General features: G+C 29.4%; 1 protein-coding gene across 3 annotated transcripts in view; it reads left to right on the forward strand.

The window, feature by feature from the left end:
* Positions 1-20887, forward strand: part of Oscillin (glucosamine-6-phosphate isomerase Oscillin) — a 38995-nt gene that overhangs the window by 13973 nt on the left and 4135 nt on the right. Inside the window, exons 6-7 of one of the 3 annotated variants that reach the window (XM_075379155.1) lie at positions 7758-7931; positions 12577-12638. In XM_075379155.1, the coding sequence (XP_075235270.1) occupies positions 7758-7931; positions 12577-12633 (231 nt within the window). In that variant the 3' untranslated portion in view covers positions 12634-12638. Of the gene's footprint in view, positions 1-7757; positions 7932-12576; positions 12648-20887 lie in introns of all 3 variants that reach the window. The other 2 variants (XM_075379154.1, XM_075379156.1) reach the window with 2 other exon arrangements.

Here is a 20887-nt window from a genome sequence, read left to right on the forward strand (position 1 = left end):
GCTAATCATTATCAATTAAAGTTCAATCATTTTTGCACTAATCATTCTTTAATTTCTGAATTGCCTTAACATCATACTGAATTTTTTGGCAAACTATGCTATAGCAATGTCCAACATGTTCTCTACCATTCCACGCAAAGTGCAAAAAGCATTGACACACAAGCATACTCATCATTTGCCGTCTGGCAGTATTTGACCCACTCCATGAGGCTACAAAAAATCACCACATGTGTATAGAGATCTACTTACCACTTAAATCCAAATACTTTTCAGGGAAAAAGTTAGGTTGATACTTTCTGAACAGACCATATGTAAATATGTTTTTCATCTATTCTCATCAGAGCTCCATTAGTTTGGCTCAAATAACTGGCTATATCTGAAACTGAATCTTCCTAAAAATAAACAAAACAGATTTTCTTAAGTGTTTTCAGTCTTTCTGTTTAAGTGTTTGGGAACTTAACTCTGCTATTTCATGTGATAATTCAACTATTATTGAAATACATTAGATTCATATACTTTTTGTTTTTCCATCTTTGCACATTATACTTCTTAAACTGGCATTGGCATAATTCGTCCAGTTTTGTATACTTTGTATAACCCTATTAATCTAGATTTAACTTATCTGCAGATGTGGATTTTGGTATCAGAATATTTTAAATGTGTGTATTATTTGTTGTTTATGAATCTTTAGAATTTCATTTTTCATAATCATCCAAAAACGATACAATATTAGGATAGGCACACTAGAATTAATTATAATTTTTTTCAGATCAGAAATTTAGATTTTAAATATTGAAATTATATTTAGATTTTAAATCATGAAATTAAAGACTATCTAATATATACCTGTTGATTATACGTGAGGGTATGTTTATGTACAATATAAGCTGAAGCTGCAGTCCCACTTTCAGCTCACCCATCTCTTATTGAAAGAAACACAAATGACAGTGAATGTATTTTAGAACATTGATCTTGTTATAACTTAAGTTTAAATTTTTCACTAATGTATAACATTAAAAATAGTTTTATCATTAATTTTCTGTATTTTTCATTTGTAATGTGAGTTTAAGGTTTATAATTTTAGGTTGTAAGATTAAGGTTTAATGTGTATGAGTTTGTGTGTTTGTAAAGTAGGTATGTAGATTAAATTCATCCGTATCAGATCCTCCGCAGTCCAGATGAATTGAGTTACATAGTATATGTAAATTGTATAATAAACACATCAGAAATTAAAGTTTAAACAGAACATTCCCATCATTTTTCATTAGAGCTGTATTGTTTAGAAATTCATTTACATTATAATATGTTTTGCTTGTTAGTATTTCCTTATACATGGGTTTTAAGGTGTACAAGAATTCATTGAAATCAAACTTTCTGGTAAGCTATTAGTAATTTAATTCTGGCATATTTTGGAATTTTTTCAAAAGATGAAAGCTAATCATTTTGTAACGTAAAGTTCTTTTATTTTATTGTTACTATGTTGATTATATGTCAAAATTTATTAAATGAATTGATTGACTTAGCAGTCTTAGGATTTTTAGGTACAAAAAATTACATATGCTTTGTGAAGCTTACAAATCGCACAAATTATTTTTTCTTGATTATTAAATTCATTTTTATTCCTTGAAGAATAAAGCCTGTGAAAGCACGGAATAGATATAAGGTTTATTTTTTTCCAAGGTCCGATCGGTCGAAAAATAAAAACCCGTGCAAAAATCGGATGAACCTTTGCAAATATGTGTTGCACAGCATCTCTAATATGGCCTTCAATCACACCGCGTCACTTCTTTTAGTTCTGAACACGCAGCTAGCATGTAAACATGTCTACAACAATAGCATCTCCCGCCAAGTGTGAAGTGCGTGCGGTAATTCGATTTCTTCAGGCTGAACGTGGCACAACCATCACTGCAGCCTCATACTGCATCGCTCTTCAACATCTACGAAGGGCAATTCAGAATAAGCAGAGAGGAATGTATTCATCAGGCATTGTTTTCTCCATGACAATACTTGGCCGCACACTGCAGCTATAACAAAGAAGCTCATACAGCCCGGACTTGGCTCCATCCGATTTTCACCTCTTTGCTCACATGAAACACTGGCTAGGAGGACAACATTTTGGCACAGACATTGAGCTGCAGACCAGTGTAGAAACATGGCTGAAAACACAGGCGGCTCCGTTCTTTGATGACTGTATTGGAAAGTTGGTACCACGCTACGACAAATGTCTAAATCGAAGTGGCGACTATGTAGAGAAATAGCGTAAGTACTAGTTACAAATAAAAAATTTTTTATTTTCAATGTGGTTTTAATTTTGTGACCGATCGGACCTTGAAAAAAAAAATAACCCTCGTATATTCATTTATAATAAATGGTAAGCCAATTTTTATATCAGGAAATTAAAAAATTATTGAGGACATATATGTATTTTTATTAAATTGTTGATATACGAGGTGCGACAATAAAGTAATGAGACTGATGTGAAAAAAAATATTGCTTACCGTTTTAGTCATGTTTAGTGTTGTCTCCTTCAAAGCAGTTCCTCTGTGATTGCACACACTTATTCCAGCGCTTCTGCCATTGATGGTAACATTTCTGGAACTCATCTTCTGTAATATCCTCCAAGACCCTCGTCACAGCTTCTGGACATCTTGTGTTGTTTGAAAATGGTGTCCCTTGACCGCCATTTTGACTCTTGGAAATATAAAAAATTCGCACGGAGCGATATCTGGTGAATAAGGTGGCTGTGGTAGTACTGAAATTTGTTTTGAGGTTAAAAATTGCTGTACTGACAGAGCAGTATGGGGTGGCACATTATCGTGATGTAGAATCAAATTATCAGCAATGTTGGCACGGACACGAAGAACTCGTTTACGATGTCTTTCTAAAATTTCTTTGTAAAAATATCGGTTAAGTGTTTGTCCAGGAGGCACCCACTGTTTATGAATAATTCCCTTGGAATCGAAGAAGCACACAAGTATGCATTTCACTTTTGACTTTGACATGCGAGCTTTTTTTGGTCTGGGTGATCCCTTTAAACACCATTACGAACTTTGGCGTTTTGTCTCTGGATCGTATTGAAAAAACCAACCTTCATCACCAGTGATAACACGGCTCAACAAATCTAGATTGATTTCTGTTTGCTCTAACAGATCGGCTGCCACATTTTTCCGTGTTTCTCGCTGTTGTTGTGTGAGATTTTTGGGGACCATTTTTGCACAAATCTTTCTCTTACCAAGATCTTCAGTTAATATTAGACGAACCGTTTCTCGATCGATGTTGAGTTCTTCTGCAATCATTTTCACGGATAATCTTCGATCAGGTCGTACAATTTCACACACCCTGATCAAGTTGACATCTGTCCGTGAGGTTGATGGTCGTCCACTGTGGTCTTCATCTTCAACATTCGTTCTGCCTTCACTAAAAATTTTATGCCACCGAAAAACTTGAGCTCTTGACATAACCTCCTCTCCAAAAGCCTTCTGAAGCTTACCATAAGTTGTCGTCGCATTTTCACCTGATTTAACGCAAAAAAAAAAATGGCATACTGTTGGCGCAATATTTTGCGGTTTCATTTCTGTGATGAGAGACACAAACACGTGTTCACTTATTACAGCACAACTCACGACTGAGCAGTTGCATCAGTGTGCCGCTTGGACTAGAAGTAGCTTATAGACCGAAATCAAAGATGGTGTGCCTACGCAAGCTGCAGGGTTGCCACATCTTGCAAAGAAAAATCAGTCTCATTACTTTATTGTCGCACCTCGTACATTCTCTCTTTTATCTTTATTCCAGAAAAGGTACTCTGATCGGTCAGAGACATGACAAGCAGCTGTTGTGACTTGTTTTAGATTTATTGTAGTTAGCTTAAATTAATTATTTTGTTTATAAATAATCTCTTCAACCCTCCTGATATCAAATGTAAAGAAGAATATAACTGTAAGTGCAACTTATCTGTTTAAGACCATTATTATCGATAATAAAGTGTATTAATTTTTCAGCAATGGCCCAAGCAATTAATGAAGGTTCAATTGATTAGTGAGCTAAAAAGAAGATAATTAATTAATGAAGATTAAAACGAGTAGGCTCTGTGTAGAAAAAGTGGTACTTAACAATTGAGGCTCTTCCAACCCAAATATCTTACACCATATAACAAAGATTTATTTATATATTACCAGATAAAAGGAATATAAACAAATTTAAATTTTGTTCCTGGAACATACTAAATCTTGACAACTTATAAATCAGTTATGTTATCCTTTTCAAGTTGTAGTGTTTTGTTCTGAAGCGCCTAAGTAAAGCACTAAGCTTGTAATCATTATTAAATATTTATTATAGTTACATATATTCCCATCAAAAGTATAATTTCATCTCCTAAAAATGTTTAATCAAGTTTCTTAAATAAAAAAATGGGCTCTCTTATCAATATCTGGTGTTCATAAGTATGTATTGTATAAGAGGTGCCTATATTTAGAAAATTATGTTAATTATCTTTGTGTTTATATTATTGTGTCTGCAGTCATTAATAAAAAGAATGGTCACTTATTCTTAAAAAGTAACAATATCAGTCTTTACAAAACCAGAAAACAGAACTGTTGTATAACTCAATATAATACTTCAATTTACAAGATAGAGTTTTATTATGCTTCCATTGCCTTTTTTAATAAAACTGCTGAACCGATTGAGAAATTTGTTCTCAATTTATTTAAAATACAATTAAAAACTTTTCTTTTACAGAAACAATATTCACGGTGAGCGCCTGAAGTAAAATTAAATCAAAGGTTTTCTTACTACCAATTATCTTTCTGATTTCTAATCTATAGTGTCACAGCATTCTCTAACAGAAAAGAAAAATAATCGGTGGACAGAATTTTGAAAAACTGATTATTTTTCTTTAAAAAATTCAGTTTTAATAATAAGAATACAGAATATGCCAAGTAAATAGAAAATGCTGCTGTAAATGTTATTAAATTTTTATTAAAAATACACAGTTACAGGAATTATGCTAAAAATAAAATACAATAATATTACACGTAAATGCAATATTCTATAACAATTAATTAAAATAGTGTACAATATCTATTTCACAGAAAATTTGAGTTATTAATTTTTTTTTCTCTGCTAATATTACTTTGTAAAATGCACTTTGGATTTAGTTATCCGAATTATTGTATTGGTATATGCATGTATTTTCAGATAATCTGAATGTTTTGGAGAAAACCTTGTAAATCTCCCAAGATTTGAAATCAGAAGTGTACAGATTCCATTACCTTTTCACTGAAAAATCCTAACCCACTTCATTTTTTTTTCACGTTTTCACTATGTAAAAAAACACTGCTTGACCTTTAGGAGTAACTTTGTTTAAAAGACTATATTTTTTGTAATTTTTTTTTGAGACTATACTAAGACATGCAATCACAACATTCCTGAAGTCATAAAAAACTGTTTACTTATTTTACTGAATCCATATTTTTCATGCTGCACTAAACGTCCACATTATCCAAAAGTTTCTTACATGAGTTATCCTTGGAGGCTGGAACGCCATGGCCATAACTAGCTTCACACTAAACATAACAAGCTTCTGCCCAAGCAAGAGATATTTTTCGTAATCTTTGGACATGTATGCAAAATGCATATTGATTACATCAAGCATTAGATGTAATTCGGGCGGTGGAATAATGCCCGAAGTACATCTTGCTTTTATTATTCGTAAATAAAGGTGGATGAATACAGTTGAAATAATCTTTACACTTGCTCTTTTTTAGCTCCAGTTGCACACCACTTCTCATTATTTTCCAATGCATTTTTTTGAAGATCTGAGAGAGCCACAAATTTCAAGTTCACTTTTTCTTGCAAAACACTAAGTACATGGGTATAGACTACTGTGTGACATGATACCAGCTAAGATATTTGCCAACTTGAGGTCAGTTGTGATTGTACCTTCTAAAGTCTTATACCTAACTCTGAGAAAATTTGATCCACATTTTCTTAGTTTTCTTGAGAATCTGAAGCAACTGCTACTTACTATCAATAACTTTCTCATTCCCGAATCCTTAAACTTCTTTGCAGCGATATCTTCATTGTACTTAGAGCATTTGGGTTCACCAACTGTGTTGGGCACACTGCACCATTAGACAAATTTTAAAAATCCACCTCCATCTTTTCCTAATTTTAGATGAGGATTTGACACTTGTTTTTGTTCTTTAATATGTTCAACAAGGCCTGAAGATCAGTACAATAAACGACTTTATCATCATTGTAAATTTCTTTGCCTTTTTGTTACGAACGTGAGTTCTTTAAATGCAAAAAAGTCATCAGTGGAATGCAATTTAATTGGAAGCTTTTGTTCTATCAGCTTTTGTGTCAAAAAGATGTGTTCTACAAGAACTGCACAAAGTTGCTGGTGCAGTTCATCATAGCATTATCATCCAAATCTATCGATTTGTAAAAAAGTTTCTCAATGTCTGTTTTCAATATATTTTTGATAATAAACATTTGGTTCTGTTTTCAGAAACACATTTTGTTCTGATTTTCATAGTGCTTTTGAGATTTACAAGGCATTATTCGATTGAATGTACTCAAAACACTGCACACCTTAGCTTTTTAACTGAATAGGGCTCATAAATGAAGCAGTAACTAAAATAAAGACTGATTGGAAAGTTGATAAATTATCTACTGATAAAAATAAACAGGTCATTAAAAAATACTACATACATTATATAATTAATAGAATAATTAAGGGACGTATAGGAAAACCAGTTAAAGTATTACCTCTAAAGTATTGGTAAAATTGTTTACGTTTATCTATCAGTAGCTATTATAAAGTATATAATGTAGTAGGATTCATTAATAAAATAGATAAGAGATTTATTAAAACATTAACATGTTAGCCATTAGTATAAATTATTTAATCATTACTAATTTCAAACTAATTAGAGAAAAAAGTATTAATGACTCGATTTTGTTGTATATCTTAACAGCAGTATTTTCTACTTATTGCCATATTCTGTATTTTCCTATCTCTAAAATTTGTTTTATTTTAGAAAAATATGTCATTTTTTCAAAGAGGTATCTGCTGATTATTTTTCTTTTTCTTTTGAGAGAATGCTGTGACTAGATTAGAAATCAGAAAGAAAATTGGCAGTAAGAGAACCTTTGATTTAATATTACTTCAGGTTCACAATATTACTTTGTTGATAATTTTTGAAATAATATTAATACATGCTTTTTAAGTAACAATATAAATAAATATGTGCTCAAAATAATTTTCGATAGCAGCTTAGTTAATATAATTATAAATTGTTTAATAATCTTCAATAAACGCTTAATCATTTTTTCATATTTAATGAATTTAATCTTAATATTATTTTATGTGTTTCTATTTAAATAATATAGTCTTTAAACATACGTATTCTTTTACCTTATAATTTGTTTATATTTGTAATTTATCTTACATTGATGAATTGTATAATGTATTTATGTTCCAAACAGAATAAAAATTTATTTACTTGTGTTATCAGTTTTCCTCGGTAGGGCCAAAACATTCCAGCTACACTTTCCAATTATTCTGAGATGATCCACAACTAAAATAGATAAAATTAAACTAAAATAAAATTAAATTGTAGGGGAATTTTAGTAGTATGTGAAACTGAATCCACACTGCGAGGAATAAAATAATTCTTTCTTTTATATAATTCTGTTGTTAGCTTTTTCCTTGTAACTGTTTTATGCATTAATTTATAAAAAATTTCTTGTTTCAGGTCATGATACTTGTAACTGGTGTAAGTAAAGCAATGGCTTTGTATAAAGCTGTAGAAGAAGGTGTCAACCATATGTGGACAGTTTCTGCATTTCAGCAGCATCCACGAACTATTTTGTTATGCGATGATAGTGCAACTCAGGAGTTAAAAGTAAAAACTGTTAATTATTTCAAGGTAGGAAAGATATTAATTATATTTTTATATGAATTATTTAATATAATAATTTCTCATTTTTATCACTAAATTTAATATTTGAAAAATCTTTATTAAATTTATTGGCGTGAGTAAATTCAGAAAATAACTAGCATTATATTGGATGTATATGAATTTTCACTGACAGGTCAGTTGGTTCTTCAGCCACATCTTTTGGTTACGGAGTATTCTGACAAAAGATAAACTGTATAAAATTGATATCTCTTTTTTCCAGTTAACAGAAATAGAAATTAGTTTTCCAATATGTTAAATAAAAATTTTGGGTTGAGTACTGTGACATTTTTTATGAGGCTGTGAAATGGTCATTACCATGTCTAAGGTGAAATTGGACAAAATTTTGAATGGCATTTCTTTTTTGTTATTGTTTGTAGTCCAATCAGTACACTATGGTATGATGTGTAGCAAATTCTTTAGTGTTTGGGTACCTAAATTAGAGGAGAAAAATTAATGTAGAAACTTCTCAACAGAATAAAATGTTTTATCTTGCACAGCTAAAATAACAGTTATTGTTATTTTACATTAATAACACATTTTTTAATTGTTAGATTTTAAATAAAGGAACAATTATGTAAAACTATTAAATAAATTAATTCATGCTTTTATAACTGATCAAAATATCACTGATTAAAAAATAAATGTTTTCATTAAAAAAAAATAAATAATGTTTAATATATTCCCCTTCACATACTAGGTTTGATAAAAAAATACATGAAATATTAGTTTTTCTCAAAAAATATTTATTCATCAATATTGATTTTGTCATCTTTTTTCATGTAGACATCTTTTGTTGTCCTATCCACATTTTAAATAATATTAAAAAAAATAAAATAAAGTTAAAAAATAATTTATAAAAAACTTGTATTAAAAACTGAAACATCATTTCTTTTTCAAATTTAAACTTTTGGAAGTTGATGTACCAAATTAAAAATGTACAAACTTCAAATTTGACACCCACTTCTAAATCAAAATCTAAAAATTGATTTTTTACTTTTTAGTGTGATTCTTTTTAAGGTAGTTTTTTGAATGTTTAAAATTTGCTGTGTACATAAAATTTAACTAACTAATTAGGTAATACATATAATCCAGTTTTTTCTTCAAATTCTCTGTATTCAGCCAACATTCTTATTTTACAAAAAGAATTTACAAATAAAATTACATGATTCTAAATAATTAAATTTTAGAGAAAATTCCATTAAATTTATCATATATCAAAACACGTGTTGCTAAGCCTGGATCGTAGAAGGAATGAATGAATTGTTTCCTGTGAAATAAGTTGAACAACATCAGCAGGTGTGTAGCACACGGTTGCACATATGCAGCAACACAAAACCAGAATGAAGTGGGTCTGCTTTCTAATTTGTATCAAGCATCATAACAGTTTCAGAGTTAAACAGAGCATTTCTGCATCGGTTGTTGTGCCGTGTGGCAACTATTACATTAAAATAAAAAATTCTCTGACAATCTAGAAAACAAATAATTTTTCTGAGAGAAAAGTTGTCTTGAATATTGAGAAAGTTGCTTTTGAAGAATCAGTGTACCAGTACTATAGTGATTGTTCTTTTGCTTTCCACAGAATTTTGCAAATCCACATTTCAACATATCATTAAAAAAAAAAAATAATAATTTTACCAATCATATAATTACAAAATTTTCAAGGCTGCTACGATCCATTTTGTGAACATCTGATGGTATTTTTGACAGCTATGTTATCTCTTAACACAAAATTTTGTAATTGTATTGTTTTATCACTATTTTATGCAAATAAGATCATGAAATATTAAAGAATTACAGAGAAATCAAAAGTTGTGAAGAGTCCATTGGAATGAATCTGTTCTTCACCATAATGAACCAAATCGTCATGAACTAGGAATATACAGCCATATTTATTTTTCTAATATATTTTTTTTTAAATTCTTCATTCTGTTTAGGTTTTCTATATATATATATATATATATATATATATATATATATTTATTTATTTATTTATATGTAGATGTTTATTACAGCAAATTATTTTCATGATAGTACATTAATTCAAGTTTTATTGCAACCCGTTGACGTGCCATTTTATTAAATTTTAATAATAATACCAGTATTTAGTATTTTAATTTATACTTTTTTCTTTTATTCTTTTTCTATTTTCTTTTTATATAGATTTTAATTTTATTATCTACTTTAACTTACAGTTGTATGAAAGTACCAGGCAAGTTTTGCTTAAAGGAAGAAGGGTAAAAAATTAAGGTTACAACTGAACAAGATTATGAAAGTATTAATTGATTTAAACATTTTGATATAAATAATTTTATTATTATAAATTACAGTTAAATTATTTTTATATTAAATGATATATTTTCTATTAATTTATTTTAATTTAGATTTTTTTACAAAGCAGCAGTTTTTTAAGAAAACAAGTTACATGCACTTGGTTCTCTTTGTTTTTTTCTGGCAGTAACAAGTAAATATGAACGAACTGCTGTTCAGATTTATCAAATTTAACAATATAAAATTAAACTTTATATTTCTTTATGTATTAGTTCAAATTCAGAAAGGTGTACTTATATTGTTTCCATTTAAAAATAAGATTGATAATATTCAAATTTTTCATTGGTTTTCTTGCAGTTTTTGTAAAAATTGAACTAATGTGAAAAAAATGACATACAAGGGTTGTTCCAACAATTAAAGAGACAAATGACTTATAGAAAAATGATTATTTATTCAATAACAATAAACTAATGCCATGTTTCAACATAATCCACGGTGCATTTAGGCACTTGTCCCATCTTTCTATGAACATTCTTATTCCAGTAGTAAAGAATTGTTCACCTTGTTGTCTTAGCCATTCTTATACTGTATTCAACAGTAAAACAAAAAAAATTGTTTTCTGAGATCAGAAAACAAGGGGTGTAAGGTTGATGCAGCAACACCTCTCATCCCAATTTTTTAATAGCTTTTCATGTCTTTTGAGCCGTATGAGAATGGGTATTCTCGTGCAGAATAATACTTGAGATCCCAGGATGTTTTTACCTTAATGTGTGTTTCACTTTATTTTCCAGCATCTCATAATAGTACCCGTTGTTGATTATGTTGTTCTTCCTAACGATCATAATAAATTAGATCTTTGCAGTTTCAAAACACCATTATCATCACTTTACCAGATGATGTGCATGTTTTGAATTTTTTTTATTCCGTACTCTGTTGGATGTTTGAATTCCAATTCAAAATGATGAATCAAGGTTTCATAAGAAGTTATTATGCGATCTAAAGTAAAACCTGTTTGCTAAAAACTGTGGTTTAAGTTCCATACAAATGTGAATTTTGGTGTCTCAGAACCTACCTTGATCATGTTTTGCAATAATTCAACATATCAATGATAATGCGGGGGACAGTACTGATACGTGTGCTATCGATTTTAACAGTTTCCCAAATCTGCATTGTGCATTGTTTCCCAAATGAATGATGCATTTGTCCCCACAAATATGAGCATTTATACTACACTGCAAAGTATCGAATTAGAATTTAACAGTTAGAATTTATTGTACAGAGAGTCAAAAGTATGGAAACCCCTCAACAAACAGTTTTAAAACTGTTCCAGATAGAATACTAAAACTTTCAAGATAAGTTATTGATGAACTATTTTACTAGAAATAGAATTTCAATCCCTTCTTGGAAGAGGTGGCCCAGGGGTTGTAACTCAAATATTTTAAATGGTAACACCCTTTGTGTGATATACCATTTTAAAGGTCTACATCAGACAAGAAAAATGATACAAATAAAAGGTTTGTACAATGTCTGTACCCAAAATGGTGGCAGAATAAAGTTTGAAGTTATGAGCAATTATGCATTACATTTCGACCACCTCTCATATTACATATTGGTAATTACTAGAAGAAGATTATTTATTATCTTACAAATTATATAATACATTTTGATGTAAGATTAATAAAATTTTTGTTTTGCATAATTTTCTTTTTGTGTAATTTCATTAAATTACACAAAACAAAAGAATTTACAGTATAAAAACCTGTGAATTTCTTCACTTATTTAGTACATTATAACTTGTCAAAAAAAATTTTTTTTTAATCATATATATCTTGACAAGAATATAAATTTTAGAAGTAAAATTTTTTATTTGTAATTTCAAAATGAAATATACTAGTATTAAAGGAAGTAAGAGAAACAACTCCTGACATTTGGGTCAAATGTGTGGAATACATATATTTTTTATAAAGATCTAATCTTTAATTTTATGTTTTCATATATGAAAACATTTTCTATTTAGATGTGAAATAATGTTTATTTATAATTTTTGAATGATATAATTGAAGAAATATAAGTTGATTGACCGATAACAAAGTGTTGTCTCCATGTAAGAAAAATATACCTATGTTACAGTTTGAACTCATTCCTGAATGAATCATTTTTGTGTACAGACAACTGAAAAAGCGATAAAAAATTTGTTCATTCTTTTTATCATGAATACATTAAAATATGTACACGCATTTTATAAAAAATTAATATTTTGTGTACCTTGTACATGGCTTCTGTATGTTGTTTTATAGAATGAATGCAGTTCTATTTATTTATATTTATTTATTCGTATTCACAGGGATTAAATTCACTTCACAATAAGCTAATTGAGAATTTTGATAAGGAAGAACCTTAGAATTGGTAATAAGAGTATGTACTGCACTTGATTATTTTCTCTGTGTTTGTTTAGTCCATGTTTTGTTTTATTGTCTGTGGGTTTGTTTTTTATCTCATCATTTTTCATGTATTTGTGTTTTTTCTTAAGTTTTTTTATAAATTATTCTGTCATTAGAGAAAGTGGAAAAAAAAGGGATTTTTTTTGTGGAATGGATGATGCATTAATAAAGAGAATTTCCAAAGGTACCTAGATTCTGTAGTGGTAAGAGACCTGATGCAAATGATGATTTTTCTCCTCTGTGCATGGCTGTGGTACAGCCATGCTCAGATTGCTCAGATTATTAAGTCTTATACCAGACATTTCAGGGAAAGTGAGGAATGCCTTTTCTATTGTCTTCTCAGTATAGAATAGTATATTGTTTTATATCAGTGTTCCAAGCCCGTCAAAAACAGTCCACACTTAATCCTGCAAGAAACTCTTTCACTATTAAAACTGACTTAGTGAAATTATGTTAAAAAAAAAAAAAGTCTGACAATAAACTTCATAAACTTGCTGCATTTTGTCTGTTATGACAGCTCTGTATGGAAACACTATAACTGCTTTACTGATATTATCATATTATTACTCACAGCTAGATTATTGACCAGTGTCATTTTTTGTACAAGTGATCCATGTGCATGTTTTTTAATACACCAAACTTGCCAGTAAAAAAGAAGCGAAAATTATGGAGAACAAATCTGCTCATATTGATAGAATAATCTGTTTAGAAATGACTAAAAACATTGTTTTTCTTAAGGAAAAGAAAGTGTTATTTTAACAAAAGGTCAGAGCAAATATTAACAAGCAAAATTTATAAAAAAACATCATAAAGGTTCATCAAATTTTATGTGGAAATTGTTGGAATTGCTGTCCAAAAGCACAACAGAGCAAATAAATATAGATGGAGAAACAGTTAAAAAAATGTTCAAATATTAATAAGATGTGCCCTCAAATAGTACCAAAGCAGTTCACTAAGGAGTAGAAACAAAGATAATTGAAATTTACAAAGACCTTTTGGAGAAATACCATGTCATCACAGATAATATCATCACAGATTATATGATAGTAATAATGAACACCACATCAATACAATCCTGCAACAAAGAATCAGACTTGTAAATTAGAAGATTACCCGTTTATTCATGTTTGAAAAAGTTTTCAGTCCAAATCAAGAGTCAAAACAATGATGCTAATTTCTTTTTATACTAAAGGAATTGTTCACAATGAATTTGTACTTAACTATGAGGGACATTCAATAATTAGAGAGACAAATTGATGTAGAAAAAAAAAAGATTTATTCAATGACAATGAAACTTACTCTACTTTTTAATGTAGTCTCCAGCAACATTTAGACACTTGTCCCACCGTTCTGTGAGCTTTCTAATTCCCAAAGTGTAGAAGTATTTAACCTTGCTGTTTGAACCATTCATGTACCACTTTTTTACTGGTTTGTTGTCAAACTTCTCCCTGCATAAAAACTCTTTGAGCATCTTTGAAAATTGGACGGGGCGAGGTCTGGACTGTAAGGAAAATGTGGCAACACCTCCCAACCCAACTTTTCGTGCGTTTCTCCCATTTTCTGAGCGATGTGGGGGTGCACTTTATCATGCAAGAGAATCACACCTTTCGAGGGAGCATCCTGGGAAAGTCGAGGGAGTGTCCTTAAATTTGTTTTCATCTTATCGTGGGTTCCGCTTTCTGTTGAAACATGTTAGAATAATACTCATTGTTCACAGTATGTTGTTCTCTGAAATAATCACTAAACGTTGGACCTTGCAAGTCCACGAAGACAGTCAACATCACTTTATTGTCTAATGCGTGTTTTGAATTTTTTTTTTGGTGGACAAGTCCAGATTTTTACGCTCAAAACTTTGCCAAAATGGTGTATCCACGTTTCTTAAGTAGAAAGTCATTACCTTTCGCTTCAAACTGTCCTTGAGCTCAGAAAAATTGTGAATCTGGATGTCTATGGGCTTGGCTTGTGTCAGCCATCTAGGAACCCATCTTGTTTTGCGATAATTCAGCACATTAAGAATGATAGAATGTACATTTCCAACATTAATATTACACAAACTACCGATTTGGGAAATTTTGACTTTGCTGTTTTCATGAATATGATCATTTATGCAATTTTGCAGCATGGTAGTCGAAACTTCAACTGGTTTTCTAGAGCAATGGAGATAAGTTACATTTGTTCTGCCCAAATTAAACTGTTCCATTCACTAATACATGTTACTACGATTTAAACACTTAATCACCATACTGTTTCAACATTTGAACAAATTTCCACCAGTGTCACACCTTGTGACACATAAAATCTTATCACTGAATGTTGCTCTTCTGGCTACGCATTTCAAGTGGAGCTGATATTCTGAAATCAACAAAAGAGGCTATGTTTAGATTAATTATGATCAAACAACTTAATAAATGTGTCCCCAAGGTTGCCAACTTTACTCTCAAAAAGTTTCATTATCATTGAATGAACTGTTATTTCTGCACATCAATTTGTCTTGTTAGTTATTGAACGTCCCTCTTATATTTGGCCCACTGTAAATCAGACGTACTATGGAGAAGTGTTAAAAGGTTGTGTCAAAAAATTATATAAAAATAACACAAAATTTTGAATAACAATTCATTGATCATGTGTGAGCACATTTGCTCATTCAGCAGATAAATTTGTTACATATAATTTGTCTAAATTTATAGGAATGTCCCAAAAAAAATATTTTCCTTACTTCTGCTTCTCACCTGTTCTCAGTACTTTTTAATTTTTCTCTGTTTTACCTTCTTAATTCTTTTCCATACCTACACATAAACTATTCAAGTATTTCTTGCCTTAGATGTTGAATAATCTTTTTTTATAATGTTGGCAAACCTGCTTTTATTTATCTCCGTATAGTCATATTGGACTTGTAACTAAGATTTTTTAATGAAATAAATAACTGGTATTTTGTTTTTATCAGTAATATTATAATGCTTTATAATGGAGAATCTAAGAGTCTTCTTTAATCTTTTTTAAAAGAATATTGAAATGTTGCTAATGTCATGAAAATGCCCAAAATGCTTTTGACAAACCTATAATGGGTCAAACAGTTTATAAATGTTTCAAAACACGTTCAGGTTGGGTTTCAATCAGTTAGAAATGAAAACCAGGCTTACAAATTACTGATAAAAAAGGTACAAAAGTAGGGGGAAAAAATCATGGCTATTTACTAGGAGAAAAATCACTAGAAGTTCCTGAAGAGGTTGCTGGCTCATGTGATATTTAAAATATTTTTTAATAAATTTTTTGGTATGAGATGAATAACAACAAAATTTGATGAGAAGTAGATGAGATGAGTAACAACAAAATTTGTTAATATTATGAAATTTTTACTAAAAACTACATCATCAAGAAATGATGAAAATGATAAATGATTGGTATAAGAAATACTTTGGGTCACTAATGATCTGAAATTGTCCTAATGCATTGTAGTAACTGTTGACTGATCATAATTGTATAGATGTGATATTGAAAAAATAATCCTGTTTCCCAATAAAAGCTCTCCTATGTAAGCAAAATTGAAAAAAGTCAGCTATTGCATTCAAAAATAATTTACTACTATTTAGCCATAATATTTTTTTTTTTTGCTAAAAGTAAGATTCCTTTCACTTTTTTTTACAAACAATTTTGTTATATACATTTTATTTCATTGGTGCATCAATCAATAGTTGGTAGCGTATTTTCTATGGAACTAAAGAAACATCTATAAATAAACATCTTGCTTGAAAATCACACCTGTAGTGCTGCCAAAGCTTTGATCCCAGTTGACTATATCGTTTGTTACAAAGCGATTACCTACCTTCTGGCTTATGATTGTACGTAAAAGACGTATAAACAAGTATGGATCAAATTGCTAATGTTATAGTTTTTTTTTTCATTTTTACGAAGCAATATGCAGCTTTTTATTTATTATGTAAAATATTATAATAGATTAACTATAAAATGCTTGGTCTAGTGTACCCCTTAAATATTGTGAATGCCTTACATAAAATCTTATAAATAAATTAGAGAAATTCTAACTATTGTTTAATTAATGGTCACACCATATTTATATTTAAATTGTATTTGTAATGATGAAATCATATTCATAATGCATGTATTCTCACTTGATTTTTTTTTTTTGCATGTATTCTCACTTGATTTTTTTTTACATGTATTTAGTTTTATATTATTTTACATCTTTTAACATTTATTAACATACATAAACAAAGTATCACCTATCAGGTTAGTCTAGTGGTTAAACTCATCACAAAATCAGCCGATTTTCGAAGTGAGAGTTCTAAGGGTTGAGTCCTTGTAAAGGCAGTTTATTTGAATTTGAATGCTGGAATATTCTTTGGTGGTTGAGTTTCAATTAACCACATGTCCCAGGAGTGGTTGATTAGTCTGTTCAAGACTACATGTTTACTGGTACATTTACACATTGCACTAAATCTGCAGCTATATCAGGCCTGGAAAGCCAGTAGTGGTGATTGCAGTTTCTAATCTGTACACACACATCCAGTCCCAGCTGTAGCTGGAAAACTGGTTGGAGAAACTAACAAAATATGTTATATAAATAACATTAACTTTACAGTTTAGCGTGTGTGAGTTTAAATCCTGATCAGGCTTGGCATTTCTTATATCCTGTTAATAATAAATACATTTTCTTATGCAAGGCTTGAGCTTGTATAGTGAATTAATCTCTAACAAAACATAAATAAATAGATTTATTAAACTCACAACTACGAGAAACAACCACCAAAAGCACAGCTGCAAATGATATTAAAAAAAATTATCATCAATGTTGTTTTTACACGACTGCCCAAAAAGGAGTGTATGTATGTATGTATGTATTTATGTTTCTTCCATTGTAGCAGCTCGATGGCCAAACTGATTTATGTGTATGGCTCCACATTGGAATCCTTATGTTACTGGGAGTGTCATAGGCTATAGAAAATTGTATATATATTTATATAAATATTATATATCTACATAAATATATATGTAGTAGAGATTTACAGGTTGAAGCACAAGCTTTAATGAATTGAATTAATGAACTGTGAACCGTGAGTTGGGTTTGAACTGAATGATTCGAATCAGTCGAATGAATAATATTACAAAAATAATACAATTAAATTTACATTAAATGAAATAAACTAATATTAAACAGATTTTAAAAAATTCTGTTTAATAAAGACCTTTGTTTAATAATAATGGGCTTCCCATGGGAGCTGCATGTAAGGCTTGAGAGGTGAGGTGATGCAAATACCTCGTGCTAGGCAATCATCACAGTCTGTTGGTAATAAATGGGTTGTCCCTGGAGCACTGTTTTGCTAGGTGCAGTGAGGGTGCTGTAATAATATCTCTGCAAACAATCGTCCAATTTTCAAAATTCAAATGGGGTATTTGTTAGTATAATACAAAATCGTGATAGAAACCATACCAGAACAAAAAGAGTAATGTTTGTCAGCAATGTTTTTTTTTTGGCAGTTGTATTTTTTAATATTTATTTCTTGTTCCTTTTTTTCTCTCTTATATATAGATAGATTTGTTTTTTAATATGTATAGATCTGATTTAAAAAATTACTTGGTGTTGCATTTTCATTTTGTTTATTTTTCTTCCCAGTACTTTTCATTCTTTGACAAATTTTGTCTTTTTTATGGAAAATTGTCTTCCCCTTTTTTTCTTGAAAACTATTAAAATTATTTATTTTATTTCTGAAAGTACTTCAGTGCAAAGATTTTTCTTCAATATTTAATTCCTTTAGATCATTTTCAATTATTCAAAATCATTGAAAGTGTTTATTTAGAGAAATAATTAAAGATTTTTTTTGTTAATCTCTTGCCTTCCACCGTTTCTAAATGTGCCATAAAAGCCTAATCTTATTTGTTTTTTAGAGTCAGTTATTTAATAAAATTTTTGTTAAATTTTTTAACTCGATCTTAAGATATTTTGATTATTTTTACCTTTAGGTTCTAGAATATTTTAAAAAATATCTTCTTCTTTTTTAATTATTTTCTCCATTCCTGATTCTTTGCCTCTCATTATCATTTCTGCAGCATATAAGCATTCTGGTTTAATAATGTACTGTGCTATATAGTATCTAAATGTTGCATTAAAAGAAAGGTATTTAATATGTATGTATTTTTTTGTTAATTGGTAGGTTAGTTCATTTTATTTACTTTAATTTGTGAGTTAGATCTTTCCTGATCATCATACTGTATTATTTCTTCAAGATTTTTATTTTACTTAGTTAGCTTTCAGAGGTTTCATTTGTCATACATTCTGTATTTCATAGAAGATTTATAAACCCATTTTTTTCTACAATTTCATTTTACATTTCTATTTGAATTTTGTTACTTCAAAATTCTTTGTAATTATTGTCAGATTGTCCATAAAGGTAAAAAAATTTATTTAATTTTTTTTTTTTGTAACATAATCTTGTTTCAAACTAATTTAGTTTTATTTTTTCTTCCATTTTTTAATACCCTTATTTAGAACATAGTTAAATAAGACCAAAGACAATCTGTTTCTGTTTCCTTCCGGTATTAATGTTTTGATTTTAAATGGGTTTGACAATTCACCCATAAATTTAATTTTAGAAAAGATATTGAAAATTGTTTTTTGAATTAAGTTTGTCATTTATGAGAAACAAATAATTGTACACAGAACATAGCTGCCAATTTTTTTTGGAATATTTTTTTGGTTATTTTAAACGGATTTGAATACTAGATCGTGGATACTGATGTTCTTTGGTGGTTGAGTTTAATCACATATCACAGGAGTGGTCGAACTGAGACTGTACAAGACTACACTTCATTTACACTCATAATTATCATCCTCATACATCCTCTGAAGTATTATCTGAACGGTAGTTATCGGAGGCTAAACAGGAAAAAGAAAGAAGAAAAGACAGCTGCTGCCATCATGTGGGAAGTAGATGAACTCGGACAAAAAAAAGCGAGCAGAATTAAAAAGATTCTTATTTTTTTGATTCAAAAATGCATTTTAACTTTTTGAAATACATATAATTCTTAGATGTTCCTCCAAGGTTTTTAGTTTTTTAAATCTGTTATGACTTAATGAATTGTAAAAAGCCAATAAAATGAACTTAAATAGGAATTACAGGAGAGTTTTCAATAATTTTTATGTTTTTATATACTAAACATACTTTTATTTAACCAGCATGTTTGTTGCTTGTCAAATGGGTGGGTTGTTTATTATACGAAGCATTTAGTTATTAGAGTACCTTCTATTAGAGTAAAAAATTATCATCTCTTTTTTTTTATATATGCTTTATCATTCATTGCTTGCTTATTATTTTGTCTGTTATATTAAAGTTATTTTGCATGCATATTAGCTTATGAGAGCAGGAACTTACTTTTTAAATCAAAATATGGACATTTCAGTTATTCTAAGTTACCTAAACTTTTGTAGGTAAATTTCTAAGATTGCCTTCTTAAACATTTTAACTGTCTTTATTCATATCATCAATAGATTGATAAGTTTGTTGATTAGGAATGGGAATAATAAACCTGGCTTTATTCAGTAATAGAGTTCTTAAATCCACAGCCATACAAGGCTACTACACCATTAAGCTCCAATAAAGAAGTGGTTGTCCTACTGGCTATAAAAGTTTCCCAAGGAATAAGAGAAAAACAAGGGAAGAAAAGAGGAACGGGACAATCCACATAGACTTGGGTATCCTTTCTTGATAACCCAAGTCCCTTTGTTTGGGATAGTTTACAAACTTGTTCAGGATTATAATCATTTTAAAAACTCCTAATATTATTTTTTTGTGATCAGTAAAGAATGTAGTGAATTAAATAAATAATAAAAATGATAGATTTAAATAAATTTGAACAGTATTAACATCAATAATTTTCCTTATTCAGTATATTGTATTTTTATTTCTTGATATTTAATTGCTTTTTGTATTATAGCTTTTGTTTATAATCCATAGAGCATATTTTTTGTGTATTTCTGCATGTTTGTTTGTACTTCGTTTTTGTAGAAAAAATTAATGGAAGGTTTTATGCATTATTTATCTGGTTCATGGATGTATAGGTAAGAAATTTTTATATTAATAATTATTATTTAATAATTTGCTTAATAATTAGAGACTTTAATCACTTAATTTTTAAAAAATTGTATTTATCATTATAGAAATCTGATTTTAAATAATTAATGATACTTAATGAAAATGT

Source organism: Lycorma delicatula, chromosome 11, assembly GCF_047948215.1.
Source record: "Lycorma delicatula isolate Av1 chromosome 11, ASM4794821v1, whole genome shotgun sequence".
Lineage (NCBI taxonomy): Eukaryota > Metazoa > Arthropoda > Insecta > Hemiptera > Fulgoridae > Lycorma > Lycorma delicatula.